Source organism: Argentina silus (genome assembly GCF_951799395.1).
Source record: "Argentina silus genome assembly, chromosome: 1".
NCBI lineage: Eukaryota > Metazoa > Chordata > Actinopteri > Argentiniformes > Argentinidae > Argentina > Argentina silus.
Genome location: NC_139655.1, coordinates 15,546,465 through 15,567,887, shown reverse-complemented (window position 1 = coordinate 15,567,887; position 21,423 = coordinate 15,546,465). Strand labels below are relative to the sequence as shown.

Here is a 21,423-nt window from a genome sequence, read left to right as displayed (position 1 = left end):
AGACCGCATTCGAGGGAACAAAACACAAAGCGGCTTGTTTATGTTTTTGCCATGTACACTTTTAGTTTTTTTTCTCCTCGCATTTATGAGGAAAGGGAGGGACTGACAATGTACTCAAGCTGTTGTAGGGCTCTCTCTGATTGGTTGATTCCATCATTGCGATGTCCTGATGTCTGAACGGATCACAAAGAGAGGGGTGTATTCTGCTGTCATCCAATGAATGGAGGGTTCATGTCTTGTTGTGACTAATTCTGTTAGTTGACAAGTATGTCCGTTCTCAGAACATCTGTAGTGACAGCGTATCTGAAATGTACCTCCATCGTGCTTGTAGCTCTTGATAAGAGTCTGTGCTGAGGTGGAAAATATGTATTCTAATTACTCAGCTCATTGGACAAGGTTAGACAGCATAAAAAAGGTCAGCTACTGTAGACTGACAGAAATAGTTTTGATTTTAATAGTTGTCATGTTTATTTAGACTTTAGGACTGACTGACTGTCTTCCTCTCTTTCTTCCTCTTCTTCATCCTCCCTCTCTGTCCTTTTCTCTCTGTCCCTCTTTCGCTGCCTCAACCCCTCTCTCTTCCTACCTGCCTCCCTCCTTTATTCCTCTTCTCTCTCTGCCTCTCTCCATTCCCTCTCTTTACCCGCCACCCTCTCTCTCCCTACCTATATCCTTGACCCCCCCTCTGTCTGTCCGCCTCTCTCCACCCCCCTCCCTCAGCTGAATGATGGGCGGTTCACAGTGACCCAGCTAGTGGGCATGCTGAGGGGCATCGCGGCGGGGATGAAGTACCTCTCAGACATGAATTACGTCCACCGAGATCTCGCCGCACGCAACATCCTAGTCAACAGCAACCTGGTTTGCAAGGTGTCCGATTTCGGCCTGTCACGCTTCCTGGATGATACCTCTGCTGACCCCACCTACACCAGCTCACTGGTAAGTGCAATTCCATAGGATGTGGGTGTCTGTGTTTCATAGTGTGTGTGTGTGTGTGTGTGTGTGTGTGTCTGTATTTCATAGTGTGTGTCTGTGTTTCATAGTGTGTCTGTGTTTCATAGTGTGTGTCTGTGTGTTTCATCATGTGTGTGTCTGTGTTTCATAGTGTGTGTGTCTGTGTGCATCTATCTGTGACTATCTTTGAGAGAATATGGCAATGTGGTGCTTGTGAGTGTAATGTATGTGTCTGTCTGTCTGTCTGTCTATATGTGTTTGTATGAGTGGCTGTGGTAGCAGTGTTTGTGTGTGTGTGTCTATCTGTGTTTGTAATGGCTGGGTCTGTCTGTCTGCTGACAGTGGCTCTGCAACCCAGCATGCGTTGGTGTATCAATAGCATCTCCCCCTGTGTCTCTACAGGGAGGCAAGATCCCCATCCGGTGGACAGCCCCGGAGGCCATTGCCTTCAGGAAGTTTACCTCGGCGAGTGACGTGTGGAGCTATGGCATTGTCATGTGGGAGGTGGTCTCCTACGGAGAGAGGCCCTACTGGGACATGAGCAACCAGGATGTGAGTTAGTCCCCAGCTCTCATCACACCTGACAGCACACTGTTATATTTATTAATTTTTGAGGGGCCATACAGAGTTTTATGAGAGTAGTGCTCTTACTAGCACCTTGAGACTTTGAGTTATGGCTGTGCTGCTGCCTTTATCTTCACTGTGCAGATGTTCTAGTGTTCTAGTTTTACTATTGTAACTTATGTACCTCCTCCACATACATATACACACACACACACACACACACACACACATTATGTCACTCTTAACCCTGGGCTGTCTGTACCCATATCTCCATTCTACAGCTTCTTTTATTATCCCCAAGGGACAATTTGTTTTGTTGCAAATAGTCAAAATACATACATATACCATACAGATATAAATGGAAGTATTGCATGGAGAATGCAAACATGTCATCAAAAATCTATTTTAGCGCAGAGTAAGAAGAGTACAGCTTCTTTACAGTCCCCAAAGGGAAACTTGCTTTGTCGCAAGTAGTCGAAATACACACTGACAGCATATGGATACAATCCATCCGAGTCCCCCTCCCCCTCTCAATATTGAACCAATGTCTCCTCTGTAAGTTATACTCGCAATTCAACATGTTGCTGCTACTGTATGTGTACAATGTTTTTCACATGTACAATATAAAACAACAGCCTCTCTCTCCTGTGAACCCTTCCCTGTGTGTAGGTGATGACAGCTGTGGAGCAGGACTACCGGCTGCCTCCACCCATGGACTGCCCCATGGTGCTGCACCAGCTCATGTTGGAGTGCTGGGTGAAGGAGAGGAACCTGAGGCCCAAGTTCTGCCGCATCGTCAGCACCCTGGACAAGCTGCTCCGCAATGCTGCCAGTCTCAAGGTGGTCACCAGCAATTACTCAGGGTGAGTGGAGTGGAATTTGAACTAGAAGAGCTTAATTTTTCCTGAGGGAACTAGATTGTTTTGCATTACATTCAGCTACACAACAAAATACAACACTAAAGCAGGAAAGCAGAAAGGCAATACTTATTGGTGTTTTTTGGGCATCAACTCCATCATGACCTAAGGGTATGTTTGTCTGCCCTGAAATGAGCAGTAAATTGATATAATTGGGTGAAGTGAATGGCATGTAAACTGGCCAGAATATATAAAAAGAAGCATCAAACTTCACTTGTGTTTTGGTTTGAAGTGTGGTTGTTCACACTTACGTAAATGTTGAGTTGCCATTTTGGCCTCCAGTCAATGATAGCAGCAGTGGTGTGTTTGGCTTAAGCCTCTACAGTCATGTATAATGCACCAAATGCATGAACTCAAGCGTATGGCATGGTGCTTCGCACTAGTTCCATTTCACCCTCCAAAACATAAAAAAGCAGAATTTCATGTCCTTAGCAGCTAGCTCCTTGGCTCCACAGTTTCACTGTTACAGTATACCCCAAGGGCGATTCCTATGCCAGGATTGGGGCTCAGTGAAGCTAATTGCATATGGAAACGTAATGGCTGACCTAGGTTTAATTCCCCGTGCTCTTGGCTGGCTCCTGAATGTAGGTGATAGGACAGACAGCGGCAGGGCTGCTGATGTGTAAAGCACGGAGGTGATGGAGTGTGAGTAATAAGGGAGATTGAGGAGAAGCTAAAAGAGAGGAATGTGTTTAATTAGGTTGCTAATGAGGTTTTTAATGCGCCGAGGGAGGCCGCGCCTATTGCTGTGATGGGCGAATAGGGGGGGATGTGTGTGTGTGTGTGTGTGTGTGTGTGTGTGTGTGTGTGTGTGTGTGAGAGCGTGTTATGATATGTGTCGCTGTATGCGGATAGCATACTGATGATTAATTTATGGCCTCATCCGTATGCGACAGCTAGAGACAGAGAGAGAGAGAGCGGAGAGATGTTGTCATGGCGTGATTTAGTGTGTGTCTTCCGAGTAGACAGCTGTGTTTGCGTGTGCAGGGCTGTGTTTGTGAGGTAGTGGATGTGGTTTGTATGTCAGTGGCCCTTACCTGCCATAGCTTGCTCAATTATGTTGCTTTAGATAATGGGGGTATAGAAGGATATGAGATGCCTGAGTATCTGTTGTATATCTTCAGTGCAGAGGGCCGTTCAGGGGAGAACAAAGGATAGTCACATACTGTAGCATCCTCAGTGAGATGGCCAAGATACTAGATTTTTATTAAAACCGCAACATGATAAATTGATCCTGCTCAGAGGTTGAATTGGATTTTGTAAGTAGTGGAGTGGTGCCCAAAATTGGTTGCTTCTCCATGATCATTATCAGTAGATTTGATTGATTATCATTGTGTGCTGTCTCCAACCCTAATGTGGGAGACGACATCTTACAGTTTCCTCCTGGAGACCCACAATGTGTGCAGGTTTTTGTTCTAGCCCACCACTAACACACTTGATTTATCAAGCTTCAAGGCCTTGATTAGTTGTGAACTGGATGTGTTTTTACTGGGCTGGAACGAAAGCATGCACACCCTGTGAGTCTTGAGGATCGGTATGGAACAACACTGGTCTAATGATTCAAACAATTGATCAAAAACTGTAACTGACTGACCTATGCCTTTCTGTTGCCAGGGACCTGTTGAGAATTGGGGGGACGCTGCCTGGCCATCACAGGAAGAGTCTGGACAGCAGTCAGGAAATAGTCAGACAGCAGATGAGCCAAACCCTCCCCATCAGGGTCTGACTCAGGCCCATTCAACCCACGGAGAAACCAGAGGCTTCATGGGGAAAAACAAACTACAAACCCCAGAAAAGCTGCTGTATCTAGAACTTCACTGGCAGAGCCAAATGAAAACTAACTAAGACAAATGTAACATGGAAAAGGATCTTTACTTTGGAAATAGCTCTTTTTGGAGAACTTTGGAGGACAAGCGTATGGAGATCTGGCTTCTTATGAAGGAGGACCCACCAGTGCTATGTGTTCGCCTGTTGACAGTTGTGTATTGATGAAGTGTTCGTGGACAGAAAGCCAAACTCCCCCTCAGGTTGTGTTTGCATGTGCATGTTTTTTTCTGCTGGCTGGGAAGGGCCCCTTTTCTTTCAGTGACACTCGTCTGTTTTGCCTCCCTGCCTTGCCCCTTGGTCATTGACCCAGCACACCATGTGGGAGTGGGCATAAAAGTGGTGTATTACAGAATCTGGAACGATAGAAAGGTGCAAAGTTGACACAATAGTGTCAGTACAGAACACACCCTTGAATATGGATGGATTTTAAAGTACTATAACTTGGACACCTGAAGAGATTGTATCATAATGCTGATGGCCAGAGCTGAGAAAAATCTCCAGACTTCTATTATAACTTTTTGAATCTTGTTTTATCCGCTTCCTGATTGTTTTATCTGCTTCCATGTTGTCTTCCATGTTACTGGGAGATTTTGGTCTCATGATACTGTAAATGAGAGTTTTCATGTGTCCCTGTCACCTGCTCTGGATTAAGGAGGTGATTGAGGGACGTATTTGACTGAACACAGCATCGTGTGCATGCCAAAGTGCAACATTTGTGGAGAAACATCTGTGACAAGAGACAATGGTTCTGCATAGCTGTTGCTCTATCGACATTTGCCATATTTTCTTAATCTTATTTTATTCAAATATGCATTGTTTTGGATGCTAAGTTATTATGTGTTTTCTGTGTTTTCTACAGTGATGAAGATATGAAGCATATCTCATTTTGTTTTTTTTACGATGTTTGATCACACATTAACTCAACTAGAGGCAAACAATCTGCTGAGGCTGTACTCCATATGAAAAGGTTGATGATGAACAAAAGTTTTTTCTGTCCACCCTAGTTAGCTTATATTTTCAACTGGAAAGTTGCCATTGCTATTATCCAGGATATTTTCTCTGGAAAATGTGTTGCTGATCCATGGGAATTAAAAAGGTCACTCTCCACATAATAGCTATGTGACCTTAATATCGACCTGACCTACAAACATTTATAGCACTAGCAGTTCAAGTCATTCAATGGTTCATTACTGTTGACATGTTTTTCTTTAAATACACCAGCTGTCAGTGCAGCGATTGAAACACCGCCTCAGTCATGATATCAATGAGCTCAGTGCTCTACTATCTCCCTATCGCTACTAAGCCAATCCACTCAGCAGTCAACACTATTTGACCCGCATTTGACCTCTCTGTGACCCTTGTTTGTATATTTGTTTGTTGTTTAGAGGCAAACAAATTGAAAATGATGGTTTAATGGCTATTAAGAAAATAAATGTATGTCAACATGAAAGAAGAAAATGTATGACCTGTTCGGGCAGGTGTTTTTTCTGTATTATGTAAAGTAAGATGTATCAAATTGTAAAAACAAAACTAAAACTAAAAACTATAAGAAAATAAGCATTTGTCTTTCAGTATTTTTACGATAATCATATGCAAATAAATTATTAAAGTGATATCTGATATTCTCTTTGATTTCTCTAAGGGTCCATCAGAAAGTATTAGAAATGTTCGAGGTCTTCTCTTATCTAGTCGTAGAACAGAGAGAATAGCAAGCAAGGTTTGCTTTTGGAATATAATATTAAATATGGACTCATTACGTTTTAAGATTAATCAAAGACCAAGTCCACAGCTCACTAATTAGTGAGAGATAAGGACCATAGAAGCACCTTTGGAGAAGCTTCAAGGAAGCCAGATAGTCTGGCCTCATTCTAATTCTGGAATGTCCCTGTGTTATTCTGGCAACCCCAACACAAACTCAAAATGTCACATTGGTCCCATCTTGCCAATATTGATGAGCCGAGCTGTCACCTGGCAACCTGCTGCAGTAGAGGCTCTTCTGATGTTATGTTTTTATTGACTGTGTGGAAACCGACCCTAGTGGACGTTCTGCAGACCTAATGCTGATATTTATCGTTTTTTGACTCGATGCTGAGGCAGCAGCAGGCATATGATAATCTGCTGGAGAAGAGATCGATGGTGACATGTCCTCCTCTCTGTCCTTGAGCCAGTGGAAAGTGGCACACAAGTGCAACAGTGTACATATACGGTGTACACTGAAGAAGCCACCCAACAGTGAAGTAAACAGTGAAGAAAAGGAAACTATATGTCTCGGTTACTGAACAACATAAGGATAACTCTGACATGATAGTCAGCTTTTATACAGTATTGGAGATGCGCGCTAAGGTGGGTAATGTGGGCTACTGATAGATAGATAGATAGATAGATAGGTACTTTATTGATCGCAGAGGGGAAATTAAGGCGTTACAGCAGCTCACATCACAAACAACAACAACAACAAAATAAAGTGATAATAGAATAATAAAAAAGAATATTAAAATAAAATAGACATCTGAAACATTATATACAGTAAGAACAGTCCAGTATGATTTAACATCCCCCAGCCTGACTCTGATCACCCCGATCGAGCCAGCCGGAGGAGGAGTTGTACAATCTTATTGTGGCAGGCAGAAAAGATCTCCTATAGCGCTCCTTAGTGCAATGTGGTTGTAATAATCTGTTGTTGAAGGAGCTTCTCTGCTCTGCCACAGTGTCAGGTAGGGGATGGGAGGTATTGTCCATGATGGCCAGGAGTTTTGTCCTCATTCTCCTATTGGCCACCTCCTCCACAGTGTCCAGGGTGACACCGAAGACAGAACCAGCTTTCCTAATAAGCTTGTTCAGCCTCTTGGTGTCACCTTCCTTGATGCTGTCCTCCCAGCATACCACCGCATACAGCACTGCGCTGCCACCACTGACTGGTAGAACATGTTCAGCAGAGTCCTGCACACGCCAAAGGACCTGAGCCTCCTCAGGAAATAAAGCCAGCTCTGGCCCCTCTTGTACAGAACATCTGTGTTACAAGTCCAGTCCAGTTTATTGTCCAGGTGCACCCCCAGGTACTTGTAGCTCTGGACCACCTCCACGTCCTCTCACTGGATGGAAACAGGAGACAGGGGGAGCCTAGTCCTCCTAAAGTCCACCACCATCTCCTTTGTCTTGCTGATGTTGAGTAGCATGTGGTTCACACCACTTAACAAAACCATCCACCAGTCCTCTGTACTCGGTCTCCTGGCCTCCACTGACACATCCCACTATAGCAGAATCGTCTGAGAACTTCTGCAGATGGCAAGTATCTGTGTTGTGCCTGAAGTCCGAGGTATAGAGGGTGAAGAGGGAGGGAGCCAGAACTGTCTCCTGGGGGGCGCCAGTGCTGCTCACCACCCAGTCCAATACACATTCCTGCAGCGGTACAAACTGTGGCCTGTTGGTCAGGTACTTCGTAATCCAGGAAACAATGGGGAAGTCCACCTGCATCCTTAGCAGCTTATCCGCAAGTAGTAAGGGCTGTATGGTGTTAAATACACTGGAGAAGTCAAAAAACATGACCCTCACAGTGCTGCCAGCCTTATCTACATGGAACTGAGCTTGGTATAGCAAGTAGATGATGGCATCATCCACACCAATGTCTGCCTGGTAGGCAAACTGCTGGGAGTCCAAGGATGTCTTCACCAGGGGCAATTGTTGGCATTGGTAGTTGACTCTCTGGTTTAGATACAAGCTGAATGTGAAGAAAAGCCTTGAGCCTCTGAGTGCTGCAGGTCTTGAAGGGAGAGAGTATACACTACTTCTAAAAGGCGTCATCCGACATTGTTTCTGGCTGGCTGGTTCATTGACTTTTGTAAGACTTGACGGAAGTGGGGTTTTTGCACTGTATTTTTCTCCCCTGATGACATCAATATCTAACAGAAAATCTTCCAGGCCCACCACAGACAAGAAATGAGAATTGTCAATGATTGCTTTGGAAATCTCTTTCACTGTTTTAATCAAATGCGTAATGACAGCAACCCCCACAGGAAAATATGTGACACCATTACTATAGTACAGAGTATTAGGTAATGAGAAATCAACTGAGACAGTTCATCCATACTGTAGATGTTTATGTGCTTGGTTGATGGAGTAAAAACTGAGGGCATCTAGCTTAGATGACAGTAAATTTCATGGCAATTTATTTCATGCATGCTTGTCATAGGCTTGTCAATAGCAACATAGTCATGTAGTTCAAATCCCTACATCACTCGGGTGATCCCTATGATTAATGTGAGATTAGCAACTGCTGTGCTCTTATACTTACTATGCATGATCACGCACACAGGCACACGCACAGACACACACACACACACACATACACACACTCATACACACATGCATCCCCTGTCATCCCCTAGCTCTCTCCCTCTCTCTCTTGCTCACACACACATGCAATCCTTTCATCTCATCCAGTGGATTGGTGGTGATTTGTCAGTCGGTGTGCCTCACCTCTCTCTCTCTCTCTCTCTCTCTCTCTCTCTCTCACACACACACACTCACACTCACACTCACACTCACACTCACACTCACACTCACTCATACACACACTCACACACACACACGCACACGCACAATCGTTCCATCTCATCCAGTGGATTGGTGGTGATTTGTCAGAGTTGGCGTATCTACTGTGTACCCTTCTGATTCCACAAGTCAGATCTCTCCTAAGCTCAAAGCGCTCATTTGCAATCCTGTCCAAAGCAAGTTTAATGCCTCCAATTACAGGGGCTCTGCTAGCAAGCAAATTTGGGGCGAGGCTTGGCAGCACAGTTTGCTACGCATCAGGGCCTTTTAACAGAGTAATGATCTGCTGCTGGTGGGGTTGCTGCTGCCTGTGCAGGCTCATCAGTGGAAAACTATCTCCTTTACACTGGTTCTGATCAGCAGACATTCTGCTAGCTAAGAAGCTCACATAATAGGTTGTGTATTTGCCATAAGCTAGTTGTCATAAGCAGACATCAGCTGTCAAGACAGTTTATGACAGTGGTTTTGTTTGTTATGACTGTTTTATGTAGGCAACATTAAACATTTTAAGTGACACTTATAGAGATAGTGTTTCAAGGGATGAGTTAATACAGTACTTGGCAAAACATTCACCATTTGTAATGCTCTGTCCATTCAAATCACATCAGAAATAATCATTAAGACTTCTATAGAGGCCACTGTCTCGACTCCCACCATCTTTGTCATTCATGTCTTTAGTTCCCAGTGTTTTATCAGATTAGCATGACACTGCACTGTGTGTGGTGAGGCGAACCCTGCATCTGTGCTGTATGTGTGTGTGAGAATCTGTGTGGTGTGATCCACTAAAAGGCTGCCTAAGCCCACCATTGATTAACGGGTGTCAATGCTCTAAGGGGCCTGATGGACAGGGTGCTTCGCATCAGAATGTGGCTGGATGCTGAATTCATTGGCCTACACTCCTCTAATACACTACTGATCCCCAGGCCTGCCTGCCTGCACCACTGCCAATCACCCACAGCCTGTGAGGTATCAGGACGGACTCAGGGTCAGAGGAGGGTTGCAGGGGGAGGGGGAGGGGGAGGGGGGGAGGGGGAGGGGGTGATGATTAGATGCTGTAGGACAGATAATTTGCCTCTAATTTTTAAAGCTTTGTAGTGTTAATTGGTGGTGCTTGGGGTTGATACTAATTTGCTGATCTACACATTACGTGGATCTGCCTCACGACACAATGTTGACATGCAGTGGAAATCATAATAAGGATGTCTAATGAGTCACACAACCGGCAAAATAGAGATTTGAGCCAATTGAGTGTGATGTAAAAAATCTTTCACTCCAATTCCAACTGTTCACTGTTTTCCTCAAATTCATTACTGTGCTGTGGTCCTTTCTGCCTCACACCACAATACATCCATGTGGATGGATGTACACCCCAGGAAAGGAGAGGTGATTCCTGCCTCGTGGTGCAGAGCAGAGGGATGAACACTGAAGAGAGGCCTACTGGGATAATTAGCATGCATATGAATGGGAGAGCAGGAAGAAAGGGCAGATTATGCATCTGTGTGTTTGCTGATGGGATTGCAGGGTTTAGGTCCCACAAACCTGCCTGCTTGCATTACAAATCCCACCAGGGAGGGGAAAGAGAGGGATAGAAAGGGGAAAAGGGGAGAGAGACTTTACCCCATAGGCCATTGAACAAACTTACTGGGGTGTTTGATTCTGGGGTCTCAGAGCAGATGTCTAAAATTGGGAAAGAAAGGGAGAGAGACCAAAGGGGTTGCTGCTGCTAGATCTTAAAAGCCTCTGAATCTCTCTAACATCGTTAGAATCTGTGCCATGTAGCCGTAGCAGGCAGTCAAAGATTTAAAAGGTTATTTTCAGAGTGTTCTTGTTGTGGCCCACAGGGCATGTAGACAAGTTGGTGAGCAGGCAAGCTGGCATTGCTTTGGGGACCATTTCTCCATGTTCATCTATTGAAAAGATGAGGGGGAAGAGGGTCCAGGGACACTGAGGTCCCCCTCCATTTGGTATTCAGGATCTGTCTGTTCCTGTTACAAACCTTTATTAAGTCCAGTTTTTATATATTCTATGTAAAATGGGAGGCTTAAAGTATGTTTGTTTGCATCTACTTAGATGAGGCAGCATCTCTACACCACTTGTTTTTCAACAGATCTCTATCCCTACATGACACTGTGGCAGAGCAGAGAAGCTCCTTTAGCAACAGATTATTACAACCACGTTGCACTAAGGAGCGATATAGGAGATCTTTTCTGCCTGCCTCAATAAGACTGTACAACTTCTCCTCCGGCTGGTTCGATCGGGGTGATCAGAGTCAGGCTGGGGGATGTTAAATCATACTGGACTGTTCTTACTGTATGTTTCAGATGTTTATTTTATTTTATTATTCTATTGTCACTTTATTGTGTTGTTGTTGTTTGTGATGTGAGCTGCTGTAATGCCTTAATTTCCCCTTGGGGATCAATAAAGTACCTATCCATCTATATTTTTACCACTGTAACTAGCTAAACAAAAACACCTCCAACTAGTATATTGTCACTGCAGGCATAATAGGCTTTCTCATTATCTTTGACATATTCTGAAAGAATTCTATTCTCTCTGTCTCTGTCTCTGTCTTTCTCTCACACACACACACACACACAAAGGACTGCAGGGTTTTGGCTTTTAAACAACGGTACTATTTAGAGAGTAATGCTCAGATGAATAAATGAAATTATACTGTAGTAGTGCCCTTGTTGTGATCTAGATGTACAACACACAGGCATACAATACCTACAGGTACACTACACACAAAACACAGGCATACTGCACTACATGCAGGTGTGTACACACACACACACACACACACACACACACACACACACACACACACACACACACACACACACACACACAAGCAGACAACAAGGCAGATTCTTATTACCCCAAACCACCTGTATATATCTGAAATAAATGGCCTGCCAGGCATTTGATGGGCTGGCTGGAAATCCCACATGCTACACTGCCTTGGCTGCTCTCAAGTAATCATCCCCATGGTAACATCTGACATGAACTATTTATCATGCTGCCCATAAACCTCAACTAGCATATACACAAAAAGCGTCACTAACAAATGGCCACACAATAGTGTAACAATGCATCCAGCTTAATGCGATCAAATCACAACTACCTTCCTAACCTGCCAACCAGCTAGCACGTGCCACTCTGTTGTTGCATCAAATGAATGTCATCATTGATGGACATTAACTGTCACAAACAGGTGTCACGCTATAGTATGAATGTCAAGTGATTGTTGATTTTCAAGTTTATGCCTTCATGATGTCCATTCCATGTTGTCAGTTTGAAATACATAGACAGTGCATTACCTCATGTTGCCTCTATGACCTAATGGAGTTTGATCCTTGTGAGGACAGTAACTGTAAACAATAGCCCTCTCTCACTATGTGTCTAACTACCTGTCAGTGATGTTGACAGCTGCCTCTGAGGGCTAGAGTGGTCATCTTGATAAGTCACCCAAATGTTTTCTTCTGTGCTTCATGTTTTAGCCCATAGGGACATACAGTACCATTACATACAATGAATGACAATTAAAGTGCAAGGTTTTGTCCTTACCTATAACATAGTAATAGCTTGTGATTTCATGATAGGCAGATAATATAACGAGAGAAGATGTGTGTGACTTCCACTTTATTTTGTGGGATAAGAAGTGAAGTGTCAAGCATCTGCACAGAGAGGCACATATTCATGAAGTGTGGATAATGAGGGTGTCAGTGACGTTTGGAGAGTATAGACACCATTCTGACATGAACACCTCTGCTAGTCAGACTTTACAGTAGATTGTAAGGCACATGATGAATTCCTCCAAGTTTAATTTCTCCATCAAAGGGGATCAAAAGGAGAGGATTAGGAGCTATATAACAGCAAGTGCGGAGAGGAGTCTTCCCTGAACTCCACTGCGCATTTTGATTCCCTCCTCGCCCCTGCCGAAACTGTAGCCATGGCAACGGCAGAGGGTAGTACACGGCACACTGATGATAAGAGAGCATGAGGGGATGAAGGGGTTGACAGATCATTTTGGCGAAGACTGACCCTTCTGGCGAGGACGTCGTCTTGCCTGGTAAATTAATACCATACGCAGATGGTGCGTAGAGACTGACAGTTTCGGCCCCTAACTCTCTGTGGGAGCAATTTAACACCTATCACGAGATGGAGTGTAAACTTCAGGGGCCTCCAATGGGATTTTCGGAAGTCTGGTTCTTTCCACTTAAAGAATTGCTACAGGACTGTTGTCGCTTATTCTTTAAATACAATTTTGGCTTAAGTGTTGACTGTGTGGTTCATGATATAATGTTAATTGAATTCTTATCTCATTAGATCTCACAGTCCTTAGTTTTAGGCCAACAAACTTGCAAAATTAAGCTTTTGCTCATCCCCGCCCCGTCTGTCCAGTCGGGTAATTTCTTAACACATTTTGGCTTGTGAACACTCATTTTAGAACTAGTGCCTGAAAAAAAAGTTGAGTTGCATTGCCTTGTTTTCCACAGAAAAATATGCAACAACAAAGTTTACGTTACCAAAATATAATTGACAAGACATGAGTTTGTAAAGATCAAGGAAGGAAGAATCTTGACATTATTTTGTTAAATAGTTTTTTTGTGCTGGGGTAATTTGTAGCTGAGAAACCATTGGGATTGTTTCCCTCCCTCATTTCCTTTCCTGACTACCTGAGGCCAATTTGTGTGGCCTAAATCCTGCCTGCAAGGCAGCACGGCAGATGTAGAGTGTGATTGGACAAACAACATTTTGTTTTTGCAGCAGTAAAACAGGCATAAGAGTGTACTTCATTAGCAAGAAATACACTCTAATTTAGCCACAGCTGCATGTAAAAAGACGTGAATCTACTACTACCACCCACCCACCAGAAGCTTCAAGTCTCTGACCCTCATCTTCCCCCCGAGCCCGTTCTGTTCATTCACAGAGCCCTAACCCTAACCCAGAGATTTGTGAGGATGAGTAATGGGGAAAAGACTGGAGTGTAGGCTGACAGCTAGGAGGGATACTTTCAGGCTTGCGATTAGTTGAAACAACATTTAGTGCCCCAAGTATTTCGCTAAGTATTCAAAAACATGAGTTAGCTCTATGCACAGGAACAAAAACAAACAAACATTCCAAATAATGTACAGTATGCATAATTTCTATACACATTTCATGCAAAATATCATGCATAACTTTCATGTGTGACAAAAAGGGGGATGCTTAGATTTGATAACTTGGGTGTAATAAATGTATAAAAGATTAAATGATTTGTTTCAAAGGTTATTAAGCTGATTGGAGATACTAGCATGTGCCTCTCCCTGAAGTCACATATAACAGATTAACACTGACATTTGTACGGTTCTGACCTAAACTCAATGAGTTAAATGGGTTTGGGATGGCTTCTTGGAAGTTGACATTTTCTTTGCTGCTCTTGTATCTCAGTCATCAAAGGGCTGGCATGCATTCAAAACTATGAATTCCCTTTCATCTGATTTGGTAGTGGGACCCACAAAGAGACCATTGCTGTGGACTTGGTGTAAACAAAAGGAGAGAAGGAGAGAGAGAGAGGGAGGGAGAGGGATATGGGGGCAGAGAGATGACAGATGTCATTCACTAGTGCTTTTCACATAGTAGTAAGTAATCATTGATGGATAGTTCAATGTTTAACACACATGACAACCCATTCCAACATTCCAACAGGGGGCAAACGGGGCAACATTCCTCTGTTCGTATTTACTTAGGTAGTTAGAAATACCTGAGTGGTCATTTTTGCATGATACACAAAATGTTATGTACATTTTAAAAAGTCATAAACACTTCACCAGAATCCTGCTAAGCCACTACTACTACCAGCTTTTAAAGTGTGGCTCTATCCTTTTAAGAGATGGACTTTTATCTTATTTGAAAGTCATACAAAACCTGAAATCTAAATGTGAAATGGCTGCCCTTTGACACTATTATACTGTATATGCAATTTTGTCATCCTCAAAATGCAGAAATAACTAGGACAATACAAAAGAGTGTCATCAACTTAAATTAAGCCTTTTGAGCAACCTCTATCCAGCGGATGTCAGTTAGCATTCCACAGAAGGAGGAGTTAAACATCGCGATGGTCATGAACTCTTGGCCGTCTGTGTTTACCTCTATGTTTTCAAAATAAGAGTAGTGTGTTTTCCATTATGCCTAACCTAACCTGCTGATGGATACAGTAAGGGCTAGGTCATAATCTAATTCCAGAAGTCTTAATTCAGGTCTTATTTTTCAAACCTTTTCCAAGTCACGGTACCGTGTTCTGTTGCAGGCTCTGGACAAGCTAAGCATTCATTGGGCGATCATACGAAGACATGGAAATTGAGTTAATGTTAAGAGGACACCTGATTCAATTAAGAAAAGGGTTTTAACCGAGCATTGACCCATGATTGGCTTGTTTTTCTCTACTCCACCCATAACAATGTCTCTGAGCTGAAATACATCTCACACAAAGCCAGTTTCCTCATTTCAACATATTACAAAGCCACAGTATACTACACATAGCCATTAGTGTGATGTACAGGCCGTAACCAGAATAAATTATGTACACTAATACATAAATGAATAAACTGTTTTTAATCTTCACACAGCATCACAGGATTTCGGCAAGGCCACCTTTAACAGATTTGCACATGGCTCTAAACATGGAATTTATGGTTACAATAAATATCCCATGAGTTAAGGCCAGGGTTAAAAAAAACCCTGGGGGCAAGAAATATAAAAACAGCAAGGTCAGTATTTACTTTAGGATACTAATATACAACCATCTCAACACCACTGTGTCCTATCACTACAGCCTGAGCCCACTGGCCTTCCTATTAGTTCCACCAAGTTCAGACACTGTTAAAGAGAATAAGTAATGGGATGGGGTAAAATAAATGTTACAGTCATACAATTTGCAAATTACTTTAATGTGGTATTGATATGAATACAATGCGACATTTTTGCATTTGGGCAAATGTTAAGAGTGTCATAGAAAAGGGGGTGAATACTTATTTACTCAAGATATTTCAGCCTTTCATTTTTTATTAATTTTAACATTTCTAAAACATAATTTTCACTTTGATATTATAGGGTATTTTGTGTAGACCAGTGACAAAAGAAATCTATTAAATCTATTTTAAAGTCAGGTTGCAACACAACAAAATGTGGAAAAAGTCCAGGGGGGTGAATATTTACTGAAAGCACTGTATTTAGATTAAATACATATAATATATTATAAATATATTATTTTTTTGTTGTAGTGTAATCTCAAAAGTATTGTCAAAGAACAGCGCCCATAAGGATCAACTCTATGCTAACTAGCTAAATAGCAATTAGTGCAAGGTTAACAAAATATGCATTTAGAAGTTAGGATTATGGTAATAGTTTACTAATTAGCTTTGAAATTGGCAGGATAAGGATTATTAGTATTTATACATTTCCAATATAACATTTAACATTTTCTTTAGGGGCATCTTACCCCAATAGGGGGTACCAAAATGATCTTACCACCCATATTGGCCATGCATTTAAAAACTCTTAAGAATGTTTTAATGCAAGTTATGGATTACTTGTTTGTAGGCTACCCTCTTAACATTTGTGATACAAAATATGTATATCACTCAAGTAATATTAATGCACAGTGAATTTTTTAAGATAAAATATAACATGGTGTTTTCACCATAGACACAAATTGCCAATACGCCTGCGTTTGGACTTGCGTCCGTTTGGCACGGCTGAAAATAGAGCCGTATATAACAGCCTACTTCTGATTTAGCTAACTTGACATTTAGCCATGGTTGAATGCAGGAACAGAACGGCCAGACACTCAGGCTAATGGAATGGTCATCTCTCCATTCATCCCACAACATGACAACTAAAACATAATGACACAGAACATCAGTGGGAGGAGAGAGCGAGTGTGAAACTGAACCCTTCACTGGGATTCACTCCTGACCTGACCGCTAACTTCCCCACGCAGTCACCTAATGTTTATTGCCTGTCCGTTTTACAAGCTGGCTAAAGAGATGCTTCGCCTCCCATCGAGGACAGATCTTTAACGGCCTGACCTTCCCACCGTATTTTTATGGAGCTATAGAACATTTGAACATGCTTTAGGGATTCACCACACCAGTAGAGATGAGGTCAATGATATGAAGAGCCAACTGAAACCAACAGTAACAATTCAATGACATGGAATATTCCCATCTTACCTCTGTAACAACTTCACAGATAGTTACAGATACTCTAGATCTTGTGAGAAAGGTTATGGACCACAGATTACAATTACTATACAGTACAGTGTGACCCAGTGCGGAGCATAACATGATTAGTTTGGAATGTGGGGTTCAGTAATAGAGATGTCCCATTGATACAATGCCTGCCTTGGTTATGGGAAAACGGCGAACTAAATGCACAATGGATTATGAGACCATTATTCAAGAGATCTCAAGAAGCCCTCAGACTCTCAGACAAAAGAGTTGTCACAGTATTCGTTTATTTTTTAATCTGCGCTTAATACGCTAATATAAACTCTCATCAATAATGTTGCACTAAGGAGCGCTATAGGAGATATTTTCTGCCTGCCGCAGTAAGATTGTACAACTCCTCCTCCGGCTGGCTCGATCGGGTTGATCAGAGTCAGGCTGGGGGATGTTAAATCATACTATCTATCTATCTATCTATCTATCTATAATGCAAAGACAATTAAATCCTAATGTCAAGATAATTGGATGGGCAATGTTGCTGCTAAATGTTTAGCCAATCATTTTCTCTATGATGTTAAGGAATAAATCCTCATACTTTTGTCATGAGAGAAGGAATTCCGCTGAACCTATGTGATTGCGGCCAACAGGAGAGATGGAGGGCCAACATTTGTTTGTTGGGTGAACAAATGGTGACAAATGATGGCAAATTGGAGTGAAGGCCCCCCGCTGAGCTATAGTCTACCAACTGGGATTACAATAGAAGAGGTGCTAGGGAGAACACACATACACACACACACACACACACACACACACACACACACACACACACACACACACACACACACACACACACACACTGCTATCAAAATGGATGTAGTTCAAGGCATGGCATGCATACACACACAAACACAGACGCGCCCTCACACACAATAGTATACTGGGATGCCAGAGAAAGGGCTGTTTCCATTTGAAGGGAGACAGAGGCACACACACATATATGCACAAAGGCTCACACAGACAATCTAATCCAATGTTTCACATGAAAGAGTTGAGCTCCATGTGTGCCAAACAGGCTGTGCTATAATCCAGTAAATCTATAAGATAGCAACAGATGTAAAGTGAGTTCCCTGCCTCTGATCTGACACCATGGGAAAAATCCTCACATCCCTCAACCAATTGCGACTTCCACATTATTCCATATGTAAACCCAATGAAGCTCGACGATGGGCACAGACACAGCAGCCACAACACACCAATAAAAATAGATTCAGCCAGGAGCTTCAGCCATTTTCAAAAGGGGATTCGGTTTAATTGGCCAGAAAAGACAACGATTTTAATTTCCCCTGAGATCCGGTTTGCCAACTTTGTTTGCCTGCAGAGGACTGTACATATTACGAGAGGAAGTGCAAGTATTCATATTGTTCCTCCAATGGCGATCTCTCTTCAGATGCCATTAGTGATAACAATGTAGTGTTAATTAGAGGGATGTTTGAATAACAACTTCAAAGATACTTTCTTGTTTTCCAAACCTCTCTTTGTGTACATACTGTCGCTATCTGCCTATCAGGGTAAAGGCTTATGTGGCACAGACGAGAAGCTAAGAGTACACTTACACCTCTCTCTCTCTCTCTCTTGTAGCAGGGCCTCTACACAGACAGGCCATTGTGTGCGGGCACAGATGAGATTTGCATGCATGTTAGACTGGATTACACACGCAGGCTCTGGGAACCGGGACCCCTGGGGTCTCCCCTCACAGTTTGGGCCCCGGTTGGCAGGCCCCCCCTTCAACGTAAGACTTCAAACAAACCCACAGCTTAATTGGCACAGAAACATATGAGATCTAAGGTTAAAGTCTGAGATTTTGGGGTTTCTCTTGGGCTGGTTCTCCCTTCATGTACAGTTTTTCGAAAAATGTTGAAACTTTGAAACTATGTATCATCATCCCCACCCCACCTCTCTCATCGAATCGAATATCCATCCATTCAAAGTCTTCTTGGAGTGCTATGTATATTAACTAGTTTAATTCTTGAACTGAAGACGGTATGTCTGAGAGGGTGGAGATAGCAGACAGGGCCACACAAAGCTCCTTAAGGATGTCCTTAAGAGAGAAGCCCCTGTCCAATTGATACAGTAAACCAGCAAATTCACTGATTTGATGTAAGTGACTAGTGTTCACTCTGTCCCAAAGATTCTAAGTAAAGTATGTGTGTGTGTGTGTGTGTGTGTGTGTGTGTGTGTGTGTGTGTGTGTGTGTGTGTGTGTGTGTGTGTGTGTGTGTGTGTGCGTGTGTGTGTGTGTTTCTGTGTGTACACCTGCGTGTAGTGCAGTATGCCTGTGTTTTGTGTGTAGTGTACCTGTAGGTATTGTATGCCTGTGTGTTGTACATCTAGGTCACAACAAGGGCACTACTACAGTATCATTTCATTTATTCATCTGAGCATTACTCTCTAAATAGTACCGTTGTTTAAAAGCCAAAACCCTGCGGTGCTTTTCTGCCAGGAGGATAATAAAGGAGATAGGATTTAATATTGATCCTTGGCTGACCTCCTATGAAGCACTCATCATTTTATAATCTCCTTCACGCATACTGTTAATGAGATCAATGCTCTCCTGTGGTTAGTGTAAAAGATAAACCACGACCTTAGCACTGTAAGAAACAAGCATGATCAGGCATTTCATACCCTGTGGGGAATTTTGAGACACATTTCCATAGAACTCAATCAAACGCAATAACGAAATGACGCAGTTTTAGATGCATTATGCTTAATAGATTTTTTTCTGAGCTAGCTGGGGGTAAGAGGTTATTGATTTCTGTTGTTTTGTTTTTACTTTGTTTTCATGGTTGAAACTGTCTCCCGTAGTCAGTGTTGTGCGATGGGAGGGCCTGTCAGAGCATGGCTGTTTTCTCATTAGAAGCCCATCATTCCTGAGCAGTAGGAGGTTTAAATGTGCTGCATTCACACAATAGAGAGCTTACTTTTGAAGATGTGGCGCTAACATAGCTATTATCTTAGCTTTGTTTCCCCTATCCCCACAGATGATATGAATATGTTTATAAGGCTTTCTCAATCTCCATAAGAGGTTGCTTCAAGTATAAATGTTACACAGATGTGCTATGTGATGCATACATCTAAATACTACTCTACTCTAGTACCCTATTTCACATAAAAAGACAACACTCATCATCAGGTATAACATATAGATGTAGATATATTCAATTGGAAATGCAGCCAACCCAATGTTGTATGCTCTCCCAGAGGTATTCATTTCACTGAGGCATATGAGTATGGGGGTAGAGGGCTGGTGTGGGTGGAGGGCTGGTGTGGGTGGAGGGCTGGTGAAAGGCGATTGATTCAATATATCTGAGGTTGCACCTCTGAATACAAAAACACCCATGAAAGAGCTGTGGCTATGGCTAACTAATTCAGTGGGCTGAGTAAATATCTGTGGCCGCCGTCTAAAGCCCCTGTGCATTGACGTCACAGAGAATAAATCAAATAATTTGCTTTTCGGCCAGCTACCCTGGTTTTTGATGTGAAATTCATTTGGCTGACACATTTCAACTCAAGCAGCTTATGAGGTGGGGCACGTATACATGTGGTTTGTGTTGGTTGATACAGAGCCATGCATCTCTCCTCTTATTTTTACATGGGCTTTCCCTTTTTAATACAGTTGTATACAGTAGGAACTGGTCTTGAAAAAGGAGGATGCTGATTACGTGAGGATTCCTAAGATGTTCCATTACAAAGGCCTTCTCTCCCAGTCATCCTTATGGATAGTAGACTACATGGAGACAGTATACTGTAGAAATTGAGGAGCAGAATTCTTGGCTATTAAGTCAAATACTCAAAGGTACTAGCATGGGTGTAGGTTTGATTTTTTATGAAGGGTGGGCGGGGGGTAGGGGAGGGGTTAATAGAGGGAGGAAGCAATTAGTTATCTTTTTAAATCATAACTATAAAGGATGGTAAATATGTCCTGAGAATGTCCTCTGAAGGTCCCTAAAAAGTTCTAAGAAAGTTCTTAAAAGGTCCCCAGAATGTACCCACGGCCATGTACGTCCTGTACGTTCTGGGGGACCTGAGTAGATACTGGTTGTAAGAACATCCCAATAAGGTCCCGGTTTGGTCCCTAATGATGTCCTGGAGACGTTATGGGAGTCAAAGTTCAGTAGACCTGACTTTAACAGACCTCCATAGGTGGTCCTGTGGAGGTGATTTTGATTGCTGAGATGTGTCCTTGTTTCTTTCTTATCCATAGTATACAGTAGTCCATATCTAATGAGACACACTGCTGAAAATAGCCTAATCACGTCAGTAACCCGATCAGAAAATCACCTCTCTACTCCCAATATTGAGCGATTGACATGCCGTTTAACAACTGGAATCTAGCAGTGGTAAAAA

General features: G+C 42.6%; 1 protein-coding gene across 1 annotated transcript in view; it reads left to right on the top strand.

The window, feature by feature from the left end:
- ephb3a (eph receptor B3a) overlaps positions 1-4,158 on the top strand; it is a gene marked incomplete at both ends in the record, with an annotated part of 20,092 nt that extends 15,934 nt beyond the window's left edge. Inside the window, 4 exons of the mRNA XM_083679844.1 lie at positions 721-936; positions 1,354-1,503; positions 2,185-2,378; positions 4,047-4,158. Of these exons, the coding sequence (XP_083535970.1) occupies positions 721-936; positions 1,354-1,503; positions 2,185-2,378; positions 4,047-4,158 (672 nt within the window). The remainder of the gene's footprint in view (positions 1-720; positions 937-1,353; positions 1,504-2,184; positions 2,379-4,046) is intronic.
- Positions 4,159-21,423: the final 17,265 nt, after the last annotated feature.